This window comes from Hydra vulgaris, chromosome 05 (assembly GCF_038396675.1).
Source record: "Hydra vulgaris chromosome 05, alternate assembly HydraT2T_AEP".
NCBI lineage: Eukaryota > Metazoa > Cnidaria > Hydrozoa > Anthoathecata > Hydridae > Hydra > Hydra vulgaris.
In genome coordinates, this window is record NC_088924.1 from 14,681,288 (window position 1) to 14,701,797 (window position 20,510).

General features: G+C 29.8%; 4 protein-coding genes and 1 long non-coding RNA gene across 7 annotated transcripts in view; 4 read left to right on the forward strand and 1 right to left on the reverse strand.

Annotated features, from left to right (window-relative positions):
• LOC136071881 (leucine-rich repeat serine/threonine-protein kinase 2-like) overlaps positions 1-4,916 on the reverse strand; it is an 87,505-nt gene extending 82,589 nt beyond the window's left edge. Inside the window, exons 1-3 of one of the 2 annotated variants that reach the window (XM_065797464.1) lie at positions 4,557-4,916; positions 4,292-4,454; positions 2,993-3,289 (exon numbers count right to left, since the gene is read on the reverse strand). In XM_065797464.1, the coding sequence (XP_065653536.1) occupies positions 2,993-3,289; positions 4,292-4,454; positions 4,557-4,916 (820 nt within the window). Of the gene's footprint in view, positions 1-2,992; positions 3,290-4,291 lie in introns of both variants that reach the window. The other variant, XM_065797463.1, reaches the window with a different exon arrangement.
• On the forward strand, positions 4,054-4,959 carry LOC136080605 (uncharacterized). Its single transcript, XR_010638563.1, has 2 exons — positions 4,054-4,204; positions 4,350-4,959. It is a non-coding gene; the product is annotated as an uncharacterized LOC136080605 (long non-coding RNA).
• A 1,894-nt stretch (positions 4,960-6,853) lies between these two features.
• Positions 6,854-7,672, forward strand: LOC136080196 (zinc finger BED domain-containing protein 4-like). The gene has a single exon (XM_065796809.1). It carries the CDS (start codon positions 6,854-6,856, stop codon positions 7,670-7,672), a length of 819 nt encoding a protein of 272 aa, XP_065652881.1.
• Positions 7,673-7,870: 198 nt separating this feature from the next.
• LOC136080197 (uncharacterized) lies at positions 7,871-10,309 on the forward strand. The gene is made up of 3 exons (XM_065796810.1): positions 7,871-8,375; positions 8,593-8,885; positions 10,205-10,309. The coding sequence occupies exons 1-3, from the start codon at positions 7,871-7,873 to the stop codon at positions 10,307-10,309; spliced, it is 903 nt and encodes a 300-aa protein (XP_065652882.1).
• Positions 9,736-16,183, forward strand: LOC136080606 (uncharacterized). Of its 2 annotated transcripts, XM_065797467.1 has the most exons (10): positions 9,736-10,304; positions 10,392-12,816; positions 13,590-13,731; positions 13,811-14,047; positions 14,401-14,515; positions 14,689-14,862; positions 14,966-15,175; positions 15,256-15,430; positions 15,572-15,933; positions 16,069-16,183. In XM_065797467.1, exons 2-10 carry the CDS (start codon positions 10,410-10,412, stop codon positions 16,072-16,074), a joined length of 3,828 nt encoding a protein of 1,275 aa, XP_065653539.1. In that variant the 5' UTR covers positions 9,736-10,304; positions 10,392-10,409; the 3' UTR covers positions 16,075-16,183. The 2 variants fall into 2 exon arrangements, with proteins under 2 accessions (XP_065653539.1, XP_065653538.1); XM_065797466.1 differs by having other exon boundaries at positions 9,736-12,816.
• Positions 16,184-20,510: the final 4,327 nt, after the last annotated feature.

The following is a 20,510-nucleotide window of genomic DNA, read 5'->3' on the forward strand; positions in this document are numbered from 1 at the left end:
GAGTTTTAAGGCTCACTTAAAATCGAAGCATGGAATTGATTGGTATCTAACTGAAAAAATTCCTCCTGAACAAGTTGTAGCAGAAAAAAAACCTAAAACAATGCTTGATTTTGTTCAACACAAGAGCTTAAATGAAATAGTTTCTGACATGGCCATAGACGGAATATCCATTAAAGCTATCTCCAGAAATCAGTTCATTCGCAATGCAATCAAAAAAGAAAGATATCAACTTCAAAAAAATGTGAGCGGGGTAATGAACCTTATCAACACTGATTTTCATAACAAGAAAAATCAAATGGTTTCAGAAATTGTTTCAAATATTGGGAAGGGAAGAAAATTCAGTATAAGTGTTGACGAGTAAACAACTGTTTGCCGTTGCCGCTTCTTTGGAATAAATCTGCATTGTAGTGAAGAAAATAAAACATACAAATTGGAATTAGTTCGCATCTTTGGTTCGTGCAACGCTGAAGCACGGATTGAAAATATATAAAATTACTTGAGGAGATTTTTAATTCAATTTGAAAAAGATTTGGTAGGATCAAGACAAAATGGTGCAGCAATCAACAAGAAATATATGAAAATTGTCAAGATTATTGACCAGTATTGCATTAGTCATGGCATTCACAACTGACACTTTGTATAAGAAAAACGACCGAATGAGTTCAAGTGAGTTAAATTCGGACTCTGATGATGAGGATCAGGTTAACAATTTTGAAAAAAATGGCATGGAGGTTGTGCAAGTAGATTATTCAGAAGTCAATTTCTATCCTGTTTTGAAAAATGCATGAGATGTTGTCAAATATATCAGAAATTCGACTGTTAGAAATCAAATATTTCAGTCAAAAGTAACTCAATCATTTGGAGCTGAAATTGAATTGCACCTTGACGTTCAACATTGTTGGAATTCTATCCCCACAATGAATGATCCACAAAACAAAAGTTTGCCTGTTTGAGACATTAAGCAGATTTTAATGCTTTGTTAATGCTGCAAACTGCAATGGAGCTAATCAAAATATCTTGTTGAGACACTCAGTCGTGAAAGTTTAACGCTTTTGACTGCCGATACCGTTATTGGGTTTATGCTGGAAAAACTTTCGAATTTAAATAACAACATTGGGAAGGAGTTATATGAAAATCTCAAGAAGCGAACGAGTGATAAATGGAATAACGATGTAATGATCTTATTAAGAGAGATTACTGAGAGATCCTACAAATATTTGCTCTTTGCTGGTGATTCTAAAGGTCGTCAGATTAGTCTAGCTTCAATATCTCTTCAAGAAGAATTGAATTTATTGCTGACAAAGGAAAAAGTTACTCCTATTTCAACTGTCAACGATGAGTTCAAGTGGCTTAAACAAAAATTTTTGTTTCGGAACACAGCGAAAGGAACAGAAAATTTGTAAAAATTATATGAGGCTCTCCTTACAATTAAATCGATGTACACAGACGTTTTTTCAATTTCAACAAACTTTTGCACAGAGATTCGATTACGCTTTTCGGACGAATCTCTTAATTCACTTATGTTCCTTAAATTTTACCATAATAAAAAATAATGCGAGAAATCGGACTATTTTGTTGTACATTTCATAAAAAACAGAAAACAGCTGTTAACAGCTATTTTGTTATAATGCAAAACAGAAAACGACTGTTTTCTGAAACTTACTGTTTTTAAGAAACTCTAGGTAGAAAGGAGCAAAAGAATAAATTTGTCTTTGGAGGAATTATATTAAAATCTCTTTATTATCATTCAAGCAAATTTAACACCAAACAAACAATCTTTAATATAAATAAGTAATAGTTTAAAGCCTCGTATAATACGTGATGCAGCTGTTGAAAGCAAAAAAAAAGAGTTAATGAAAAAAATTCAGGATGCAAGACTAAACAAATTAATAGAGCAACATAAAAACATTCCTTATCAAAATTATTAACAATCTGATTTTGTCGGTTTTTAAAATTATAATTAAAAACTTACTTTAGGGTAGCCTACTCTGAAGTATGAATTAAAGTTCGATTATAAAAACTTTTGTTTCAGTAAATTTACCGATATGATGTCCGCGAAGTTTTGAATGAATTTTGAAAATTTAAACTTCTGAGTTCAAATAATTTGCATCACATTGATAAATTTATGTACGTTAATAGTACGATATTTTTTGTCAAAAAAGATTTGTTTTTTCAAAAGACAAAACGATTTAAGACATCTTTTAAAACATTTAAGACATCTTTCGCAACTTGAAATAGAACATAATCCATATAAGTATTCTGTTCACTAAATCTGTTAATTTAGGAACACAATCAAATAAGTCAAAACACAATCAAATAAAACAGTTCAACGAGTTTTTCATCCATTGTTTTCAATAAAATTCAAAACCCTAAAATTATAAACTAAAATTATAAATCAAAACCCTAACCCTATCAAAAAAAAAAAAAGAAAAACTCTTATATTATCATAGGTGGGTAAAATAATAAATTAGTCTAAACAACAGACTCTTAGCGGTTAAGTTTGTTTTTGATTCTATAATAATACTGAAATTATTAACAAATTGTTGACTAATATTTTTTTTTTGTGTAAAGATAAATTTTAGATTTATCCTTATTTTGTACGAATTTCAACGTTTTCGGCCAGGTTTATTTGGGTCCACATTTTTCACTTAATAATTTATTAAAGAAATTTCAAATAAAAGTTAATTTAAATTAATATTTCTCCTCTAAGTTTTGTTACGCTTAACGTTTTATAAATTAAACCATTTAATAATTTAGCTAAAATAAGACGTTAATTTAATAGTTAAGAGGCAAGAAGTTCTATTTACACACTTATTAACCTAGAAAACAGTTTTACTAAAGAAATAATTTTCTTAGGAAGACTCGGTAAGACTAACCAATAATCTTCTAAGGAAGACAACGTAAGTTTAACCAATAATTTTCTTTGCAAGACAAGGTAAGACTACGCAATTAAGTTAAGGTAATAAGCTATAGGAAAATGAAAAATTCTTACCGTTATGATTTGGCATGATATTTGGTGAATTAACCGGTTTATGTTTTTTTTTAAGAAGTTCATTTAGAAAACTATCCTCAAGATGACTAGTTAACCCAACATTTTCTAATTTACTTAAAAAGTTTAACAAGACAACATCCTGAGGGTTCTCATGAAGACGTACTTTTAAATAATTGAAAATTGCGTTATAAAAGTTTTCGGCCACATTTATACTCTTCTTTTTCTTCTTCTGTTTTGTTATTTCAACTATTTCAGAAACAGCTAGTAAAAAAGAATGTATGGATTCGGTCAATGCATCTAAAATAAAAAAATGTTTTAGAGGAACAATTAAAAAATAACAACAGTAACAACAACGTTAACAAAGAGGCAAAAAAAGACACGCAAAAAAAGAACTGATGATTATTTTATATCATTTTATCTATATAATTTTTATTTTATTGTATTCATTATATCAATATTAATAAAAAAAAAAAAAATCAAAATCAAAACTCATAAAGATTTTTTGAATTTGAGTGGAGTACACACTTCACAAATTTTGTTTGAAGTTTTTAGCCTTACTTCCTTATTTTTGTTTACAGCGAAACTATAACTTCGGTTACGCAATATTTACTGATAATTTTTTTTTCCTCTCAAACTCTCGCTTCCTGAAACACCGCAGGTACGTAAATTATCGAGCCGAGAAGCTTAAACAATAAATTCAAATGTAAATATGTAATATAAAATAAGATAACTTTTCAAACGAAGTTTTAAAAAATTAAAAGATTATTTATATATGTATATGTAAGCAAAACAAGTTAGCTTAACTATTTTTTTAGAGTTTAAAAATCACGTGTTATTATTTCGCAATTTATGCGGTTTTGTGTCACTTTAATCATTTTTGCGTATAATTTTGCCATTATTTTTAGAAAGTATTATTTCAAAATAAATAGGCTCAACAAGAAACATTTTTTGTGAATAATACTCAAACTTTAAACTTTTTATGTAATTTGATCAGTGTAAAAAAATAGTTTCACATTAATCACATGAAATATTAGCGAACAATAATCACCAAAAACCAATTCATTTTTAAAATGTTTATGGCACAGAATTTTTCGTTTAAAATGAAAAATTACCACATTTTTAAAATTGACGGTGCTTAGAAGAATAAAAAAAAATATTAAAAACTCTTACACAACGATTATTAATTTCACAAATGCGAAAACATTTATCCAGGTATAAAATAGTTGATTAATTAACGTTGCTATTTCAGTATACTTAATAATGGAACTTTAAAGCATAATTTGAAAATCAAAAACATACCATTGTTTTTATGACTTTCAAATGTCTGGAAAATACTTTGATATTTCTTCTCGTTTAGAAAATGTATAACGTATGTCTCGCTTGCTCCATTCTTACTTTTTCTGATTAATTCGGAAAATACCAAAAACCCAAATTCGGATGTTTCATCGTCCAGACCAAACTTCTGCAAACAGTCATAAATTTGATACATTAAAGATAAACAAGTTTCAGTCTTGAATGGTAAATAATCAATAAATTTAAAACAACAAATCAAAAAGTTCATTACAATGGTTACGGTATTTTCATATACATCGGAATCTAATGTATTCCATTGATCACAACAAATCTTCATAATGTCTAAAATTTTTACGTGAAAATGATGAGATTCAAACAGTAAGTTTAGCAATTCAACATTACTGCTTAATTGAATCATAACAGTCAACGAACAAATGCCTAATTGCTGCATTTGTATATCGGAAACGAATGATGTTTTAAAACAATCCAAAATTTTTTCCAACGTTTCAGTTAAAGAATGTTGATGAAAATTTATAAAAGACAAATCATCACAATTTAGTATATCTTGCATTAATTGTATGAGCTTAGAACGTGTACTTGACTCGACCGTCTGCAAATAAACCACATCCATTTGGCTGATTTTTTACAAAATGTTCTCACAGGGATAAAGAAAACAATTCAAAAAAAATAAAAGTTGTATAAATATAAATTTTTTTTGCACGTCAATACCTCGAAAAAGCTATTACTCAAAATACGAATTTGGAGAAGTACAACACCAGATCAGCCAATACTACAGGAATGTACAGGTATGGCACCAAATCAGCCAACACTACAGAAAAAACAAAGCTTATAAAAATGATTGATTTTTGATAAGATTTTTTTTGTTAATCTAAACATATTAGTTTGTTTAGCAAGTGTATCTACAAAAAACATGCATATAGTTTAAGAAATTTATTTATATAAGAAAAATAAGTATTGCGCCATAATAAACAGTGTGTTAACTATACTAAACAAATAAGTGTCATTTTAATTACAATTTTGAAGTTTATAGCAAGTTTAAATTTAGGTCATATAATGAAGCGCGTTTAATGGAATTCAGAGCATTTTTATTAATATAGTTTTTAATTTTTTTGGACTGGTAAGACGTTTTTATATTTCAAGGTACAAAACATATATGTTTATTAAGTCATTTTACAATCTTTTAACTCCAAAAATTAATTTGATTGACGCATTGTTAAATCAAATTAATATTACGTAGGAAAAGAGTAAAGATATAAATAGCTACTTATATGTTTCTTCCATCAAGTTTTATTCGGGATTAAGATCATGTGAAATTCAATAATTTTTGTATTAATTACAATTTTTCCCACCATGTAAAGATCATCTAGATCAACCTTACGAAATCCAGAAAACACTTCAAAAAAAATCCTGAGTTTATTACCCTCATATTTGTCTTAATTTAGCTTCAAACTAATGGCTTTTTCAGTTTGAAACTTTCTCTTCTTTGTATAGGTAAAAAGGGAGTTTTTCCGGAAATAAAAGTCCGGAAAAAGATCCCTTACTAGTTTTTACTTTAAATAAGTCGCCAATTACATGCACGATTAAACGCAAAACCGGGAAGTTTTTTCCGTAAAACACAAAGTTTTAACCGTAAAAAGCAAAGAAAAAAAAAGTCCATTGCTATAAACATTCAAAAAATTCCGTTTTTAAGATAAAAACGTCGCTATTTAATCCAATGCTATAAACGATCAAGGGAATCGCTTTTTCAGATAAGAAATGCGTTTTTTCGAAAAAAAACTTCAGATAGATTTTTGATCTCAATTTTAGTTATTTTCTTCTTGATTTTTAGCGCCATTCTTGTAACAACGTTAGCAATTTAAAATCATAAACATTCTTTGTTTGTGTTTTTATGTGGATATTTTTAGATAAAACTGACAAGCATTTTGGTAACTCCATAATAAACTGATTATTCAGTTCCGTGTGCTGTTTCGATAACAAAGCATGCATTTATTTAACATTCCATGCTTTTTTATGTAGGCTTTCTATAGTAATTTCGGTTAACCAAATTTTTCATAATGTTTGACTAACGAAATGTATAAATAGTCGACAAATAATCCATATAATGTACAAATACACAACAAGATAAAATGCTGTCTAAAGAACTTAAAATGTTACTAGCAATGAAGATCAGAGATAACAAAGGTTCTTCTTGGGAGACTTAGTATGTTTTAATTAGCAAACTATTTAAACAAAAATATGTATAGTTATATTATATTATATATATAAATTTATATATATATATATATATATATATATATATATATATATATATATATATATATATATATATATATATATATATATATATATATATATTAGTGATGTAAGAAATTCGAAACTTCGATTGCGAATTCGAAACTGACTTTTAGTTTTGTTTCGAATCAAACTTTTTTTTTAGTTTCGAACAATTAGAATTTTCGAAGTATAGTATCTTTGTTTCGAAGCGAACCCAAAGTTAATCGAATTTTATCTTTTAAAAGTGAAAGAAAAAAGTTATACAGTTCCACAATGGCGGATAGTAACGATGGTAATTGTCGAAGTATTGTCTGGGAATATTTTAGTAGACAAAAAACGAATGGCAATAGAAATATAGGCATTTGCAAAATAGGAACATGCAAGTTACCTGTTCAGTGTCCAACTGGAGCAACAACAGGTCTTTATGCTCACTTACGTGCTGCTCATCCGAAAGCGCATAAAAAGTGTGTAGCGAGAAATGAAGAGAATTGTAAAAGAAAACTTGCAGAACAAGAACTGAAAAATAAAAATAAGAAGCAAAGTAAAGTTGATGACCTTTTTAATAAGAAAGTACATTGGTCGTCAAGTCATCCAAATGCCATCGCTATAACGAATTCGGTTGGTCACATGCTTGCTCTTGACATGTTGCCATACGACTTTGTAGAAGGCAGAGGATTCAAAGAACTGATGAAATTAATGGAACCACAATATCTGGTGCCAAGCAGAACTACGTTTTCAAGATCAGTTGTACCTGAGTTATATTGTAGTGTAAAACAGAAAACCGCTAATGAAATATATCGAGATTTTGAAGATATTCTTTCATATTCATTCACGACTGACCTGTGGACTTTGAGGGCGCAAGATCCATTTATTTATTTCTGTCTGTCATATGTAAGCCCTGAATTTGAGCTAAAGACATTTGCATTAGAAAACAAGTCGTTTCCAGGAGAACATACCGGCGAAAGCATTCTTGAATCTTTAGACAAGACTATTGATAATTGGGAGCTTCCTCGGACTGTTCCAATATATGTGTTGCGTGATAATGGCAGTAATATAAAAAAGCGCCATGAATCTCTCACAATCATTTTATGATCTTTCTTGTTTTGATCACACTTTACAATTAACCATCAATGATGCCGTGAGTGAAATTGATGGAATGCAGACTGTCCTTTCCAAAAGCCGTCGTATTGTGTCACATTATCACCATAGCTGCCAGAGCAGAAGCGATTAGGAAAGGTAGAACGAGAACTGATAATCAATGTTGCTACTAGGTGGAACTCGGATTACTTTATGCTGAAGAGATTATGCGAAGAAAAAGATGCTATATCTGCAGAGCTAGCAATAAGTGAAAAAATTGATAACTTGACTAATGCAGACTGGAAGCTTGCTGAAGGCTATCACATAATTCTTGCTCCATTTGAACAAGCAAGTAGAGAATTATGTGGCAAGAACTACCCAACGTTGTCTATGAAAAATCCGACTTTGCATGGCTTAAATCAGCAATTGCAGCGATTCATTAATGATCCTTCACATAAGGGTTGTGGTGTACTTATAGCTCGAAAATTAAAGTTAAAACTAGACCGACAATTTCCGCAATTCATATCAGCTTTGCCTGATGCAGCATGTACATTTCTTGATCCACGCTACAAATCCATCTTCTTCTCTGAACAACAGCAAGCTACTGTTGTAGACAGTCTTCATCAGTACTTTAAGGAATTCCGATCTCGTGGCGGTACTGGTGTTGGTGGAGGTGGACATTGTGCCTTGAGCGATCATGACACGAACTTAATTCAAGGTACAATTCCAAAACTATTAAGTTTTATGTTACGTGATTAACACAGATTAAGACTTGATGGTAATGGTAATGGCCTGCAGTTCTAATTTAACTTTCAGATTTACTGCATTGTGGTTTAATTTAATTACAGATGAATAATAAAACAATAATGCATAGGTTTTCATTTCTGTTTGCTATTTTTGTTTTACATCTATTTATATTATATAATACTTTGTAGGAACATCTGCTAGTGCTGGTGCTCCCGCTCCTGTTTTTGGAAGTGCTGGTTCTGGTTCAGGTCCTGGTCGGACATCAGCTGCAGCCTCCAAGCCAAGTAGTTTATGGGATGACTTCGACAGCATGCTTACAACAGCAACTGCGAATAGGATGCTCCCAGTTGATGATGCAGCTTCTGTGCAAGAGGAGGTCAGAATGTATATGATTGAACCTCCTATTGGAAGGAACGCCAATGTACTTGATTGGTGGAAAGTTAATCATCACCGTCTGCCGAAACTCTCAAGAATTGCGAGGGTACTATTGGCTATTCCAGCAACTTCTGTAAATTCGGAGAGATTGAACTCGACGTCTGGTAACATTGTTACAAGAAGGCGATGTAATCTACTCTCTGAGCATGTGGCTGAACTAACTTTTATTCACGAAAATTTGTAGTATAGCACATAGCAGTAGCGTACCGAAGCCAGACTGCCCTGCCAGCCACAGTCAGTACAGTACACTGTAGATTAAGGTCTCGGACTTTCTGGAACAATTGCCTATGCATGTACTACTACTTTACATAACTGTATAGCATTTGCATTCATTATAGCATTGTACTTTTACTTGTATTGTATTATCTGTTAAACTAAAACTGTAAATATAATACTAGTCCTAGTCTTTATTCTATGCACTGCATTGCAAGTACTTGACTTGATTTTTTTTAACTTGAATTATTACACATTGTAATTGTATTGTATGATACTAGTCTCATTTGATTTCATTCACTTTTATTTGACTCTAGAGTCTAGTCTGTGTTGCTTAGTATTTTGTTTACATTATAAAACTGCAATATGATTAGTTATTAAATATAAAATGTATAATGTTTCATTTCTGTTCTATGTTCTGTCACACACTATAAATGATTACTATTTAAATACCAAATTTCAATGTCAGTACAGCGTACTTTCGAATCGAATTGAACTTAAAATCTTAGTTTCGCACATCACTAATATATATATAAATATATAAATATATATATATATATATATATATATATATATATATATATATATATATATATATATATATATATATATATATATATATATATATATATATATATATATATGTATTTATATATATATATATTTATGCATTTATATATATATACACTGCAAATCTAAAGGGTTCTTGAAGGTTCTGCGGCTGTTCTTCAAAGAACCTAAAGGTTCTTAGGGTCGACTTAAAGAACCCGTGGGTTCTTCACGTACCTAAATGGTTCTTTGTAGAACCGGCTACTTTTTTAATGGAAGTTTGAAGAACCTTTAAGGTTCTTCGCATTTTTTATATAGTTTTTCTACTCAGCGCGTTAGTTGATTATAACGTGGAATCTTATAAACTTGACTAAACATGAATTCTGAAGAAAATTGATATACTGCCAATGGTTATTAGCTACCATACGATTTTATTTTATCAATTAGTAAAATTGATTTAGGATACTATATGAATTTTGAATTCTACACAATAATCCCAATATTATATTTCAAAACGCAATTTAGAATAATAGTAATCATTTGCATCATATTGTCGTATAAGTTAGATCAAATTTAAAACTACAATTATTTTTGAATTATCAGTTAAAGTTTGGAATGGGAGAGTACTTAAATTGGTCAACTGAAGAAGTTTGTTTGCATTTAGAGCAGAAAGGTCTTGGTGATTTAAGACAAAAAATTGTTGGTTAGATAAGTATTTTGAGTTTTTAAATGTTTGACTGTTTTGTAATAATTATACTGATGTTAAATTTAAATTAATTTTTTTATTTAGCAAATAATATTTTTGGAAATGGCTGCGTGTAATAATAATTTGTGTTTTACTTGTTGTATATGTGGTGTGCAGAAGTATTCTGTGCAAAAATATTTAAAACATTTGTATATCATGCATGAACATACCCCTGGTTTTTTCCCAGTGTGTAATATAGATGGTTGTCCTGCCAAATATAAATCTGTAAAATGTTTACGTCACCATATGCGCAAAAAGCATAGTTTCATTTTTAGCACACCTCAAGTATTAACAAATGAGTCTGATAATTTTATGAGTGAAACAATGGAAAACCAAATTTTAGCAGACAGTGTTGGTGATAACACCACAACAGAGTTTTTTAATGAGTCTATCACTGAAGACTGTAGTCTAGAAACCAGTAGTTTGGATTCTCATTTAGGTGCCATATCTTTATCCTCACTAGACAATCTACTCAGTTGTTTGCAGAAACATTATGCTATGTTTGTAATTTCAATAGCAGAAAAACATTTAATTCCGTCTGTTGTTCAAATTGATTTAGCAAACGAAGTTCAATCTTTGTTGACTTATTTTAGTAATATTTTTTGTGATCTAATAAAGCAGCAACTTGGGGAAAACTTTGTATATAATAGTGGTTTGAATCAACTTTTAAATAGTGGTTTACTTTTAGATAAAGTTTTATCTGTGGTCAATTCTAGCAAAAAGGTTGTTTCATTTTGTAAGTCAAACTTAGGTCTTATTTTGCCAGTGGAAATTAAATTACATTCCATGAATGAAAATCAATGTGAATATGGTTTAAAAACACCAAGCTGTGAAACTTTTCAGTATGTACCAGTTTTACCATTACTAAAAAAGTTAGTTGAAAATGAGCTTGTCTGGAATTCAATAAAAAGAAAACTTGAAAAAGATGAGTCTATTAATAATGAATTATTATATTCATATTCAGATGGTTTAAATTGTAAACAACATGTCATTTTTAAAGACAAGAATGCATTAAGAATCCATTTATATTGTGATGAATTTGAAGTGTGTAATCCAATTGGAGCTCATCGTTCAGTACATAAACTCTGTGCATTTTATTTCTTCTTGGGAAACATTGAAGAACAATATATTTCACAACTTCAGAACATAAATTTATGTATTCTTGTAAAAGAAAAGTTTATTAAGAAATATAAAACATATAAGCAAGTTTTAAGACCTTTAATTCAGGATTTGCTGACGTTGCAGAATGAGGGTATTTTAGTTACAGTTGATAATATGATAGTTCGATTGTTTGGTGGGGTTGCAACTATATCTGCTGATAATCTTTCCTCCCATGCACTAGCTGGTTTTCAACGTGTTTTTAATTCTGGTTGTTTTTGTCGTCAGTGCATGACTTCTTATGTTGACAAAAATAAAATTTTGGTTGAATGTGATACAACAATTCGTACCAAAGAAATGCATTATTATCATTTATCTGCTATTTCTGGTTCAGGTCACATTTCTTCTAGTGTGTATGGTGTTGAAAAACGATGTCCTTTATTGGATTTACCATACTTTAATGTTTTACAGTCTTTTCCACCAGACATCATGCATGGTATGTTAGAAGGAACAATTCCACAATTAGTAAGTTTAATGTTGTTAAAATTCAATGCACAAAATATAATTACAGTAGAACAGGTAAATGCAGAGCTTGACATTTTTGAAATTGGCAGAAATGACAGGAAAAACAAACCAGTACCATTTGTTATCCGTTCTGGTGCATCTATTAACTTTGTTGGTTCTGCATCACAGAAGTTTTGTTTGTTTCGGTTATTACCATTTATGATTGGCAATCGCATACCAATATCTAATGTGTATTGGTTACTTTATTTACAGCTGCGAGATATTGCAGATTATGTATTTGCTCCAAAAATTTCAAAAACTGTTTTGACATATCTTCAATTTTTAATAGATCAGTTTCTGCAAAGTTTTATTGAACTTTTTCCCAATAATTTAACACCCAAGTTTCATTTCATGCTCCATTATGCTCGTCTAATTAATGAAAATGGACCACTAAGATATTTATGGTGCATGCGTTTTGAAGCTAAACATTTGTATTTCAAAAAGTTAGCTTCTTCCATTAGAAGTTTTAAAAATATAGGTTATTCTCTTGCAAAGCGGCATCAGCTGAGACAGTGTTGGGAGATGGCATCTTCTGATTTTTTCAATGAAAAGTATGAAACATCAAATCTATGTTCAATTACGTTTGATAGTTTAGCAACAAATCTTCAGGAAAAATTATTGTCTTTTTTTTTTAATGATATTATTGATAAAAAGGAAACAGTTTGGAAGTGTAATGCCATTACTATAAACAGAATTCAATTTCATGTGCATGATACAGTTATTTTAGCTTTACTACATGCAGAAGAAATTCCTTTATTTTTCAAAATTTATCACATTATTCAATTTCGTCAACACTGGGTATTTTGTGGTAAGTTGCTGATTTGTGACAAATATAATGACCACTTGCATGCGTTCAGAGTTATAGAAGATAGAACTTTATCAATATGCTTGCCAACAGAAGTTTGTGATTATCAACTTCTAGACACATATACAATACAAGATGGCCATTCCTATATTACTCTCAGACACATGTGTTTTAAATAAATTTTTGAAGAAAGATTTTTTGTTTTTAAAATAGTCTGTTGTACTTGCACAAAAAAAGCACATAACATTTATTTCAAATTTGTTGATGAAACAAGCATCAAACAATAATATTTGTGATGTAGTGAATAATAATTACTATTAATAGCTAAAAATCATAAAAAAATAACTAACAAATAGATAAAAATATATTACTTAAAAAAATTAGATAAATAATGGTAATAAAAATAATGTTAGCAAAATAACAAACATAGGGCAAACAAAATTCATAAAATCCTAATTATTTTTAATTTACAATGTGACCTTGCAAATTTAATATTTAAGTTATTCTATTGCTACTGTACTTTTATCAAGTTTCAATAGGAATAGTGTAATTGTAACGTTAAATTTGTAACAATTAAATAAAAATCACCTCAACAATTAAATCAATATGTGAAATAGTTGGGCCCTTTCTATTGTGATATATTTGTCCATAACTGTCTAGTAAAGATATTTAACCCTAAAGCAAGGGGCTTGAAATTAATTTATAGTTAAATATTTGTAAAGCTCTATTTAGCACTTACATTTGTATTAATTGTTTATAATTTACTTTTAATTTAGAAGAAGAAATAGATGGAAAAACATTGGTGTGTTTAACAGAGACAATGGTTTCAACTTTATGTAGGACAATGCGAAAGCAAGTTATGCTATTAGAAATCATAAGGAATCTTAAAGCACCACCTGGACATCAAGTTGATTTAACGTGAGTTTTGATGCAGTTTACACTTTTTAATACAATTAACAATACCTTTGTGCTAACAGAAAAATTTTGTGTTTACTAGTGTGTCAGAGATTGGCAGTAGTGCATCAGAAACAAATTACACTGTTGCTGGAAATATCTTAGTAGGATGCGTTAGAACTATGACACCATGGCCAGTTCGATATCAACTACCTCTTTTGCCACCAGCAGTTATTGCAGCTTTTGAAGCCAAAGACCGCTGCTTTCTGCAGTTTAAGAGGAACAGCTGTAGAAACCAATTGATTCAATGTTTATACGATGACATCAGCAAGTTTACATTGTAAGTGTATTTTTTATTGAAATGTAATATGAAAATCTCTGTGTTTGTGTGTGCGTTAATGTTGTTTTCATCATTAATTTTTGTGTCAATGCTATTTTTATCATCATGACTAACGATTGTAACAATTACCTCATTCATATTGACTATAAAAAATGTCAACATGTAAAAAAGTTATTATTGTAAAAAGTTGTTAAAAGCAACAATAAAACAATATCCTGAGGTTTTGTTAATATAAAAGTTTGTTTTAACATAAAACAACCTGACAATATTGTTTTATTTTTGTTTTCTACAACTTTTAACAATAACAATTTCTTACATTTATTTTGTTGTCACTGTTTAATTTTTATTTCAAGGTATCCATCCAGTACCCAATATTCAGATGTGCTTGCTGCCCTATGTAGCAAGTATCCTTATTTGAATGAGTTCCCTTCAAGGAGTGGTAGTTCATCACAACAATTTGTACTGTGTGTAAGTTGATTAATGGCTAATATAAATAAAATGAAGTATATAATAAAAATATGTAAAATATTTTTAAATGTAAATGTAATGTATATGTATGTATATGTACATAATATACGTATATAATATATGTATATATAAATCTTAATGCTTATGTGAAATAAATTTACTTATAATGGCAGCCTACGCTATTGGAAAGTCTAAAAAATAAGTTCAAGAAGGAAAGAGCCCCTTTAATTAATGTTGAGACTGTTGCTATCCATAAAAGCAAATTTGGGAATCCAGGAAGAGGACGCAAGCGCACAGAAGATTGTCTTGAGAATGACCAAGCTTGTTGTAGGACACATAGAGACTTGGTAAAAATTAAGCTTCACTGTTTTGAGATATTATGTTTTGAGATATTATTGAAATATTAAAAAAAAAAAGATGAAATGATTATTGATAAATAAATTTCTTTAGCCACATTCTCTGCCTATTGGTGAGGATGATGCAACTGTAGCAAAACATCATCAGGATATGATAATTGAATACCGTAAACTTCGTCCAGATATGAATATGTTGCTTGATCGTCAGCAACGTAGTTGGTTTATGCGAGCAAAGGATTTCGATGGACGTCTTCGCACAGTTGATCTAAAAGCTAAATACCCATGGCTCTGCTCTGCTCAATTGGTAGGCTTTTAACTATTCTGTGGATTTTATTTTTTGTGTGTTCCAACTTAAAAATAATCTTTATAATAATGATGTTAAAGCTTCTTAGCGAAATGAAACTGAGATTTGGTAAAGATCTCGATAAAGAACTTCATCAACGGATGAAGGGCATGGAAGATAAAATCTTAAGCTTGGTTAAATTAAAGTGTAAAGACAATTTTGTTTCTGAAATTTTTGCTGAAATTGAGTGTGAAATTAATGAAAGCACTAAGAGAGGTAATAAATTTTGTGTAATACAAGAGATTTCTGTTTTCCAATTAACTATTGGTAAAAGTTTTTATGCTTTTTTCTGTTGAATATTGTTTTATAATTTAATTCTGTTTTATGTTTCTATTGTAATTTTTTTTACTATTTTAGATGCTACATTCAATAGAGCAATTCTTTTATTTCCACGGCTATTCAAAGAATCTGTTGAAACCTTGGTTATATTTGACAACACTCCAAAACAGAATACACCAACTATTGCAATCCCTCGAGCTCAAAGGTTGACATCAAAATTTTGTAGAATTATATTAGATGGCCAAGAAATAGTTGAACATCATAATGATGTTGATATCTCATTAGCGATGTCTTGTATATTTGCCTCTTATTTTATTTACGATATACAGTACTCTGTTCAGTTGAAAAACACATTATTATTTTTTGAACACATCATATTTGGTGTATCAAATAAAGAAATCCCTGTAACAATTCACAGGATGGCGGATACTCTGTGCAAGGTTATTGATTTACTTTAAACTTATTTTATATCGAAATCTTAACTTCAACTGCCTAACATAATTTTATAAATTGTAAAATTTATAAAACAAGAGAGAGAGATTTACTAGACCTTTTATTGTCTATTGTTTGTTTAGGTTTAGCTTCTACGAAGGGAGGTAACAGAAACGTTTAAAATAAAGCAACTTTTAACTTTATTTTATCCAATAGTTTTGTAATTTTTTATTGCTTATAATATATGCTTTTTGTTAATCTAGTCGTTGTTTAATTCATCATTTCGCATAACAAGTAAATGGTAAAACGTTAAATCATTTTTATCCCGTGATGTAAACTTTTTAGAAGAACATGGATTAATTTGTTTGAAAAACTAATAAGTATTAATAAAATTGTTGGTCTAAAAATTATCCGAAAATTCAATAATAATTAATAATTATAGTTTTTTTTCAAAAAATCGTTCAAAGATTTGTCTAGTGAACATTTTTTCAGTCAGATGTCTTATATCTGAAATAGTTCTTCAAAAACAGTTCTTTGAAGAACCGTTGCAAATAGCTTTTCTTGTAAAAAAAAGGTTCTCTTTAGGGTTCTTCGAAGAACCTATCCGGATGATTTATCGGAACTATTAAGAACTCTTAGGTTCTTTGAAAAACGGTTTAGGGTTCTTTAAAGAACCTTATCGTAAGGTTCTTCCGAAGAACCCGTACAAAGGGTTCTTTGAAGAACCTCTACGGGTGCTCCCTCAGCACCAACGTCAAGAACCCTCTAAGGTTCTTCAAAGACACACTCTGCTTTAGAGTGTATATATGTATATATTTATATAAATATATATATATATATATATATATATATATATATATATATATATATATATGTACGTGTATATACATATATATATATATATATATATATATATATATATATATATACATATATATATATATATATATAAATATATATATGTATATATATATATATATATATATATATATATATATGTATGTGTATATATATATATATACATATATATATATATATATATGTATATATATATATATATATATATATATATATATATATATATATATATATATATATATATATATATATATATATATATATATATATTACAGTATTGGACGAAACATTTGCAACCAACATCGAACAATGCTAAAAAGTGTAATTTTGCATGTCTTAAAAACAAAACGAACTATACTACTACAGCAAACAGTTCAGGAGTCTGGAGTCATAGCATGCCATGGCATGAGCAATCAGCTGACAGGTGACTGCACACAAGCAGAATTTCGTTGACAAGTGCCATTTTGCAGCGGACAAAACAAGTGCAACTTTTTTGGTTTGTTTCATTTTCTTAAATCTGGTCCGTGTCAACGTCACGGAAGTTTTTTAATAATTAAAGGAAGTATCCAGAAGTTTCCAGAAGCATGCAGAAGCTTCCAGAAGTTTCCAGAAGAAGCATCTGGAAGCATCCAGTAGCATCCAGAAGTATCCAGAAACATTCAGAAGCATCCAGACGCATCCAGAAGCTTCCAGAAGCATCTAGAATATTCCAGAACAGGTTCACACAGGTTCATTTTACTATATAAGAGACATGTAAATCGACATGCAATTCAGTCGGTATATGGAAGTCAATCAGTCAGTATTATCAAGACAGTTCATCGAAGTGAGTTTTATCAAAGTGTTTTATCGAAGAACATCAATACAAGAAGTGAAATACAACAAGTGTTTCATTACATCAATACAGTCCACATCCAACCAAGACGTTGTGTTCCATAGAGCATTATCGTATCTCACAAGGTAAATGTAACACGGTAAGTTTTGAGAAGCGTGATTATTTATTTTTATTATTTTTATGACTTCAAGTGAAAAAATGGCTCCCGACAGTTTTTGATTGGAACTAAGAAAAAAAAATTATTGGCGATTACGTAAGTGGAATGTCACAAAAAAGTATTTGTGATAAATATCGCGTGAAAAAATGGACCGTATCAAGACTATGTTCCAAATATCGTTCTACGGGGTAGTTGGCAGCAGATAACAAAGGTGGAAGACCGCGTTCCACCACTTCTAGAGAGGATTCTATGATCGTCAGATCCGACAAGAAGGATCCCTGGATATCATCAATCGAGGTACAAAAGCAATTAGAGCTGTCTGTATCGGACCGAACAATCAGACGATGTGCTGTTGAAGCCGGATTGTTTTCTCGACGCCCTGCAAAGAAACCGCTGATATCACTAAAAAATCCAGAAGAAAAGACTCCTGTTTGCTACATCTCATATTGACTGGAATGTGCAGAATTGGCGAACTGTCCTGTTCAGTGATGAATCGAAGTTCAACATCATTGGGAGCGATGGCATTTGCCGTTTACGTCGACCGGCCGGAAACCGCCTCGATTTACGTTACTGCCATAAGACCGTGAAGCATGGTGGAGGCAATGTAATGGTCTGGGGGTGTTTTTCTGCTAACGGTCTTGGTCCAATACATCGAAACGATGGAATAAAGGACCGTTCATGTATAAAATTATCCTGAAAGATGTTATGTTACCTTATGCTGAATAGAATATGCTAATAAAATGGGTTTTTCAGCAAGACAACGATCCGAAACACACTGCAAAATTAGTCAAGCAGTGGTTTCAAGACAACCACCTATTGGTGATGGATTGGCCGCCTCAATCTCTGGATCTCAATCCTATCGAGAACCTGTGGGAGATCGTCAACCGCAGAATTATTCGTGAAAGTGTTTGTAATAAGGATCAACTGTTAGAACAAATCCAAAAGGCCTGGGCAGCGATTCCACAAAGTTTCATTGATCACCTGATCGAATCTATGCCTCGAAGATGCAAGGCTTTGATCGACAACAAAGGATTCGCCACAAAATATTGATAGCGAAATACAGCTTGGTCAACATTTTGTCGAGTTGCACTTTCGTGTACAAATAATGAACTTTGTGATGAATAAAACTTGAAGAACTTTGTCTCCAAACAGTTACATAGTTGTTTCTCTAAATTGAAAAAATGCAGCACTTTTATATAAGAAACTAAATTAGCATTATTTGGTTGCACTCGTTTTGTCCGATACTGTATATATATATATATATATATATATATATATATATATATATATATATATATATATATATATATATATATATATATATATATATATATATATATATATATATATATATATATATATATATATATATATATATATATATATATATATATATATATGTAGGTAAGCTTTTTTAGGTATGATTTTATAATAATTTATTTTATAATAATTTTATATTTAATTTGATAATTTATTTTAATAATAATTTTATAATAATTTTATAATAATTTATATAGAATTTTTTGTATTTTACGATATAAATGTATTGATTATTTATAATGCATTGATATTCTTTTTTTATTTTATATTATGTTTTTTAAGGTGCTGCAGGAAGACAATTAACAGAATTAGATAATGTTGTTTAAGACATTGTTGACAGGAAGTCAATAAATGTATCTGGAACTGATGTTCCTGATTTTAATACCTATTTATGTACAACAGATGATGCATGTCATCTACCCCCAACCAAGTTTCCACTTCAACAGCCATCCTTTCCTCGTCAACTGAAGAAGTAAACTTTACTTTGAAACAATCGTTTATAATTTTTTTTTAAAATCTTAGTTGTTTAATTTAATTAAATATAGGTTTTAGACTTATAATTATGTAGCAGGCAATTTGAGCCTAATTTTTTCACATCACATCAAAAACTTCTTATTTTTAAAGGAATATAAACCACATTTCTTATCATTTTAATCAACGGATCTTGTTTGACACCTATAATTAAATTTTTAGATTCAACTCAAAATAAACCATCATTAGGGGCATTAAAAAATTTCAAAAGAAAACAAGCTAGAGAAAGTCTCTTGGTAGATGGGAGTTTTAAAAAATTGAAAGTGTTTTTGGGTTAGAAAAAGAACAAGAATTAAACTTTTGAAATTGGACGTTGTTCTCAGACAACAGCAAATTCGAAAAGAAAAGGCTCTAACACAGCAGCAACAAAGCTAATGAATGACAAATTGCAACCTTTAAAGCAACAATATTTTATAAATACAGAAACGGTATTTTAAATTAATTTGTTGTAATATTTAGTATGAAACTTTACAATTAACACATATTTTGTTGTTTTAGGAGGAAATTCTCGAGCATTAAGGAAAGAGCTATATCATATTTTTACGTTAAATTTCGAAAAATAATGTATAACTATATTTAAACTTTCACCTGGAAGGTATTTAACTGTAGAGCCATTTGCATCGTAGAACCAATAGCATTTTTTTAATGAAAATAAAAAAATAACTTCAACCTGAAATTGTTATTTCATTTATTGTTTATTACCATTGCCTTACAGTAATAAATTCTGTAAAACTTCACACTAACATAAAAACCAATGCTGTTGCAATGTGAAATTGATACAAGCATTACAACTATACCACTACCGCATTTAAATAGCATGTTCAATTTATGGTATTGCATTGGCTAGTAATTGACCTATAAATTCCCTTTTTCAACCGCTTTTTTTT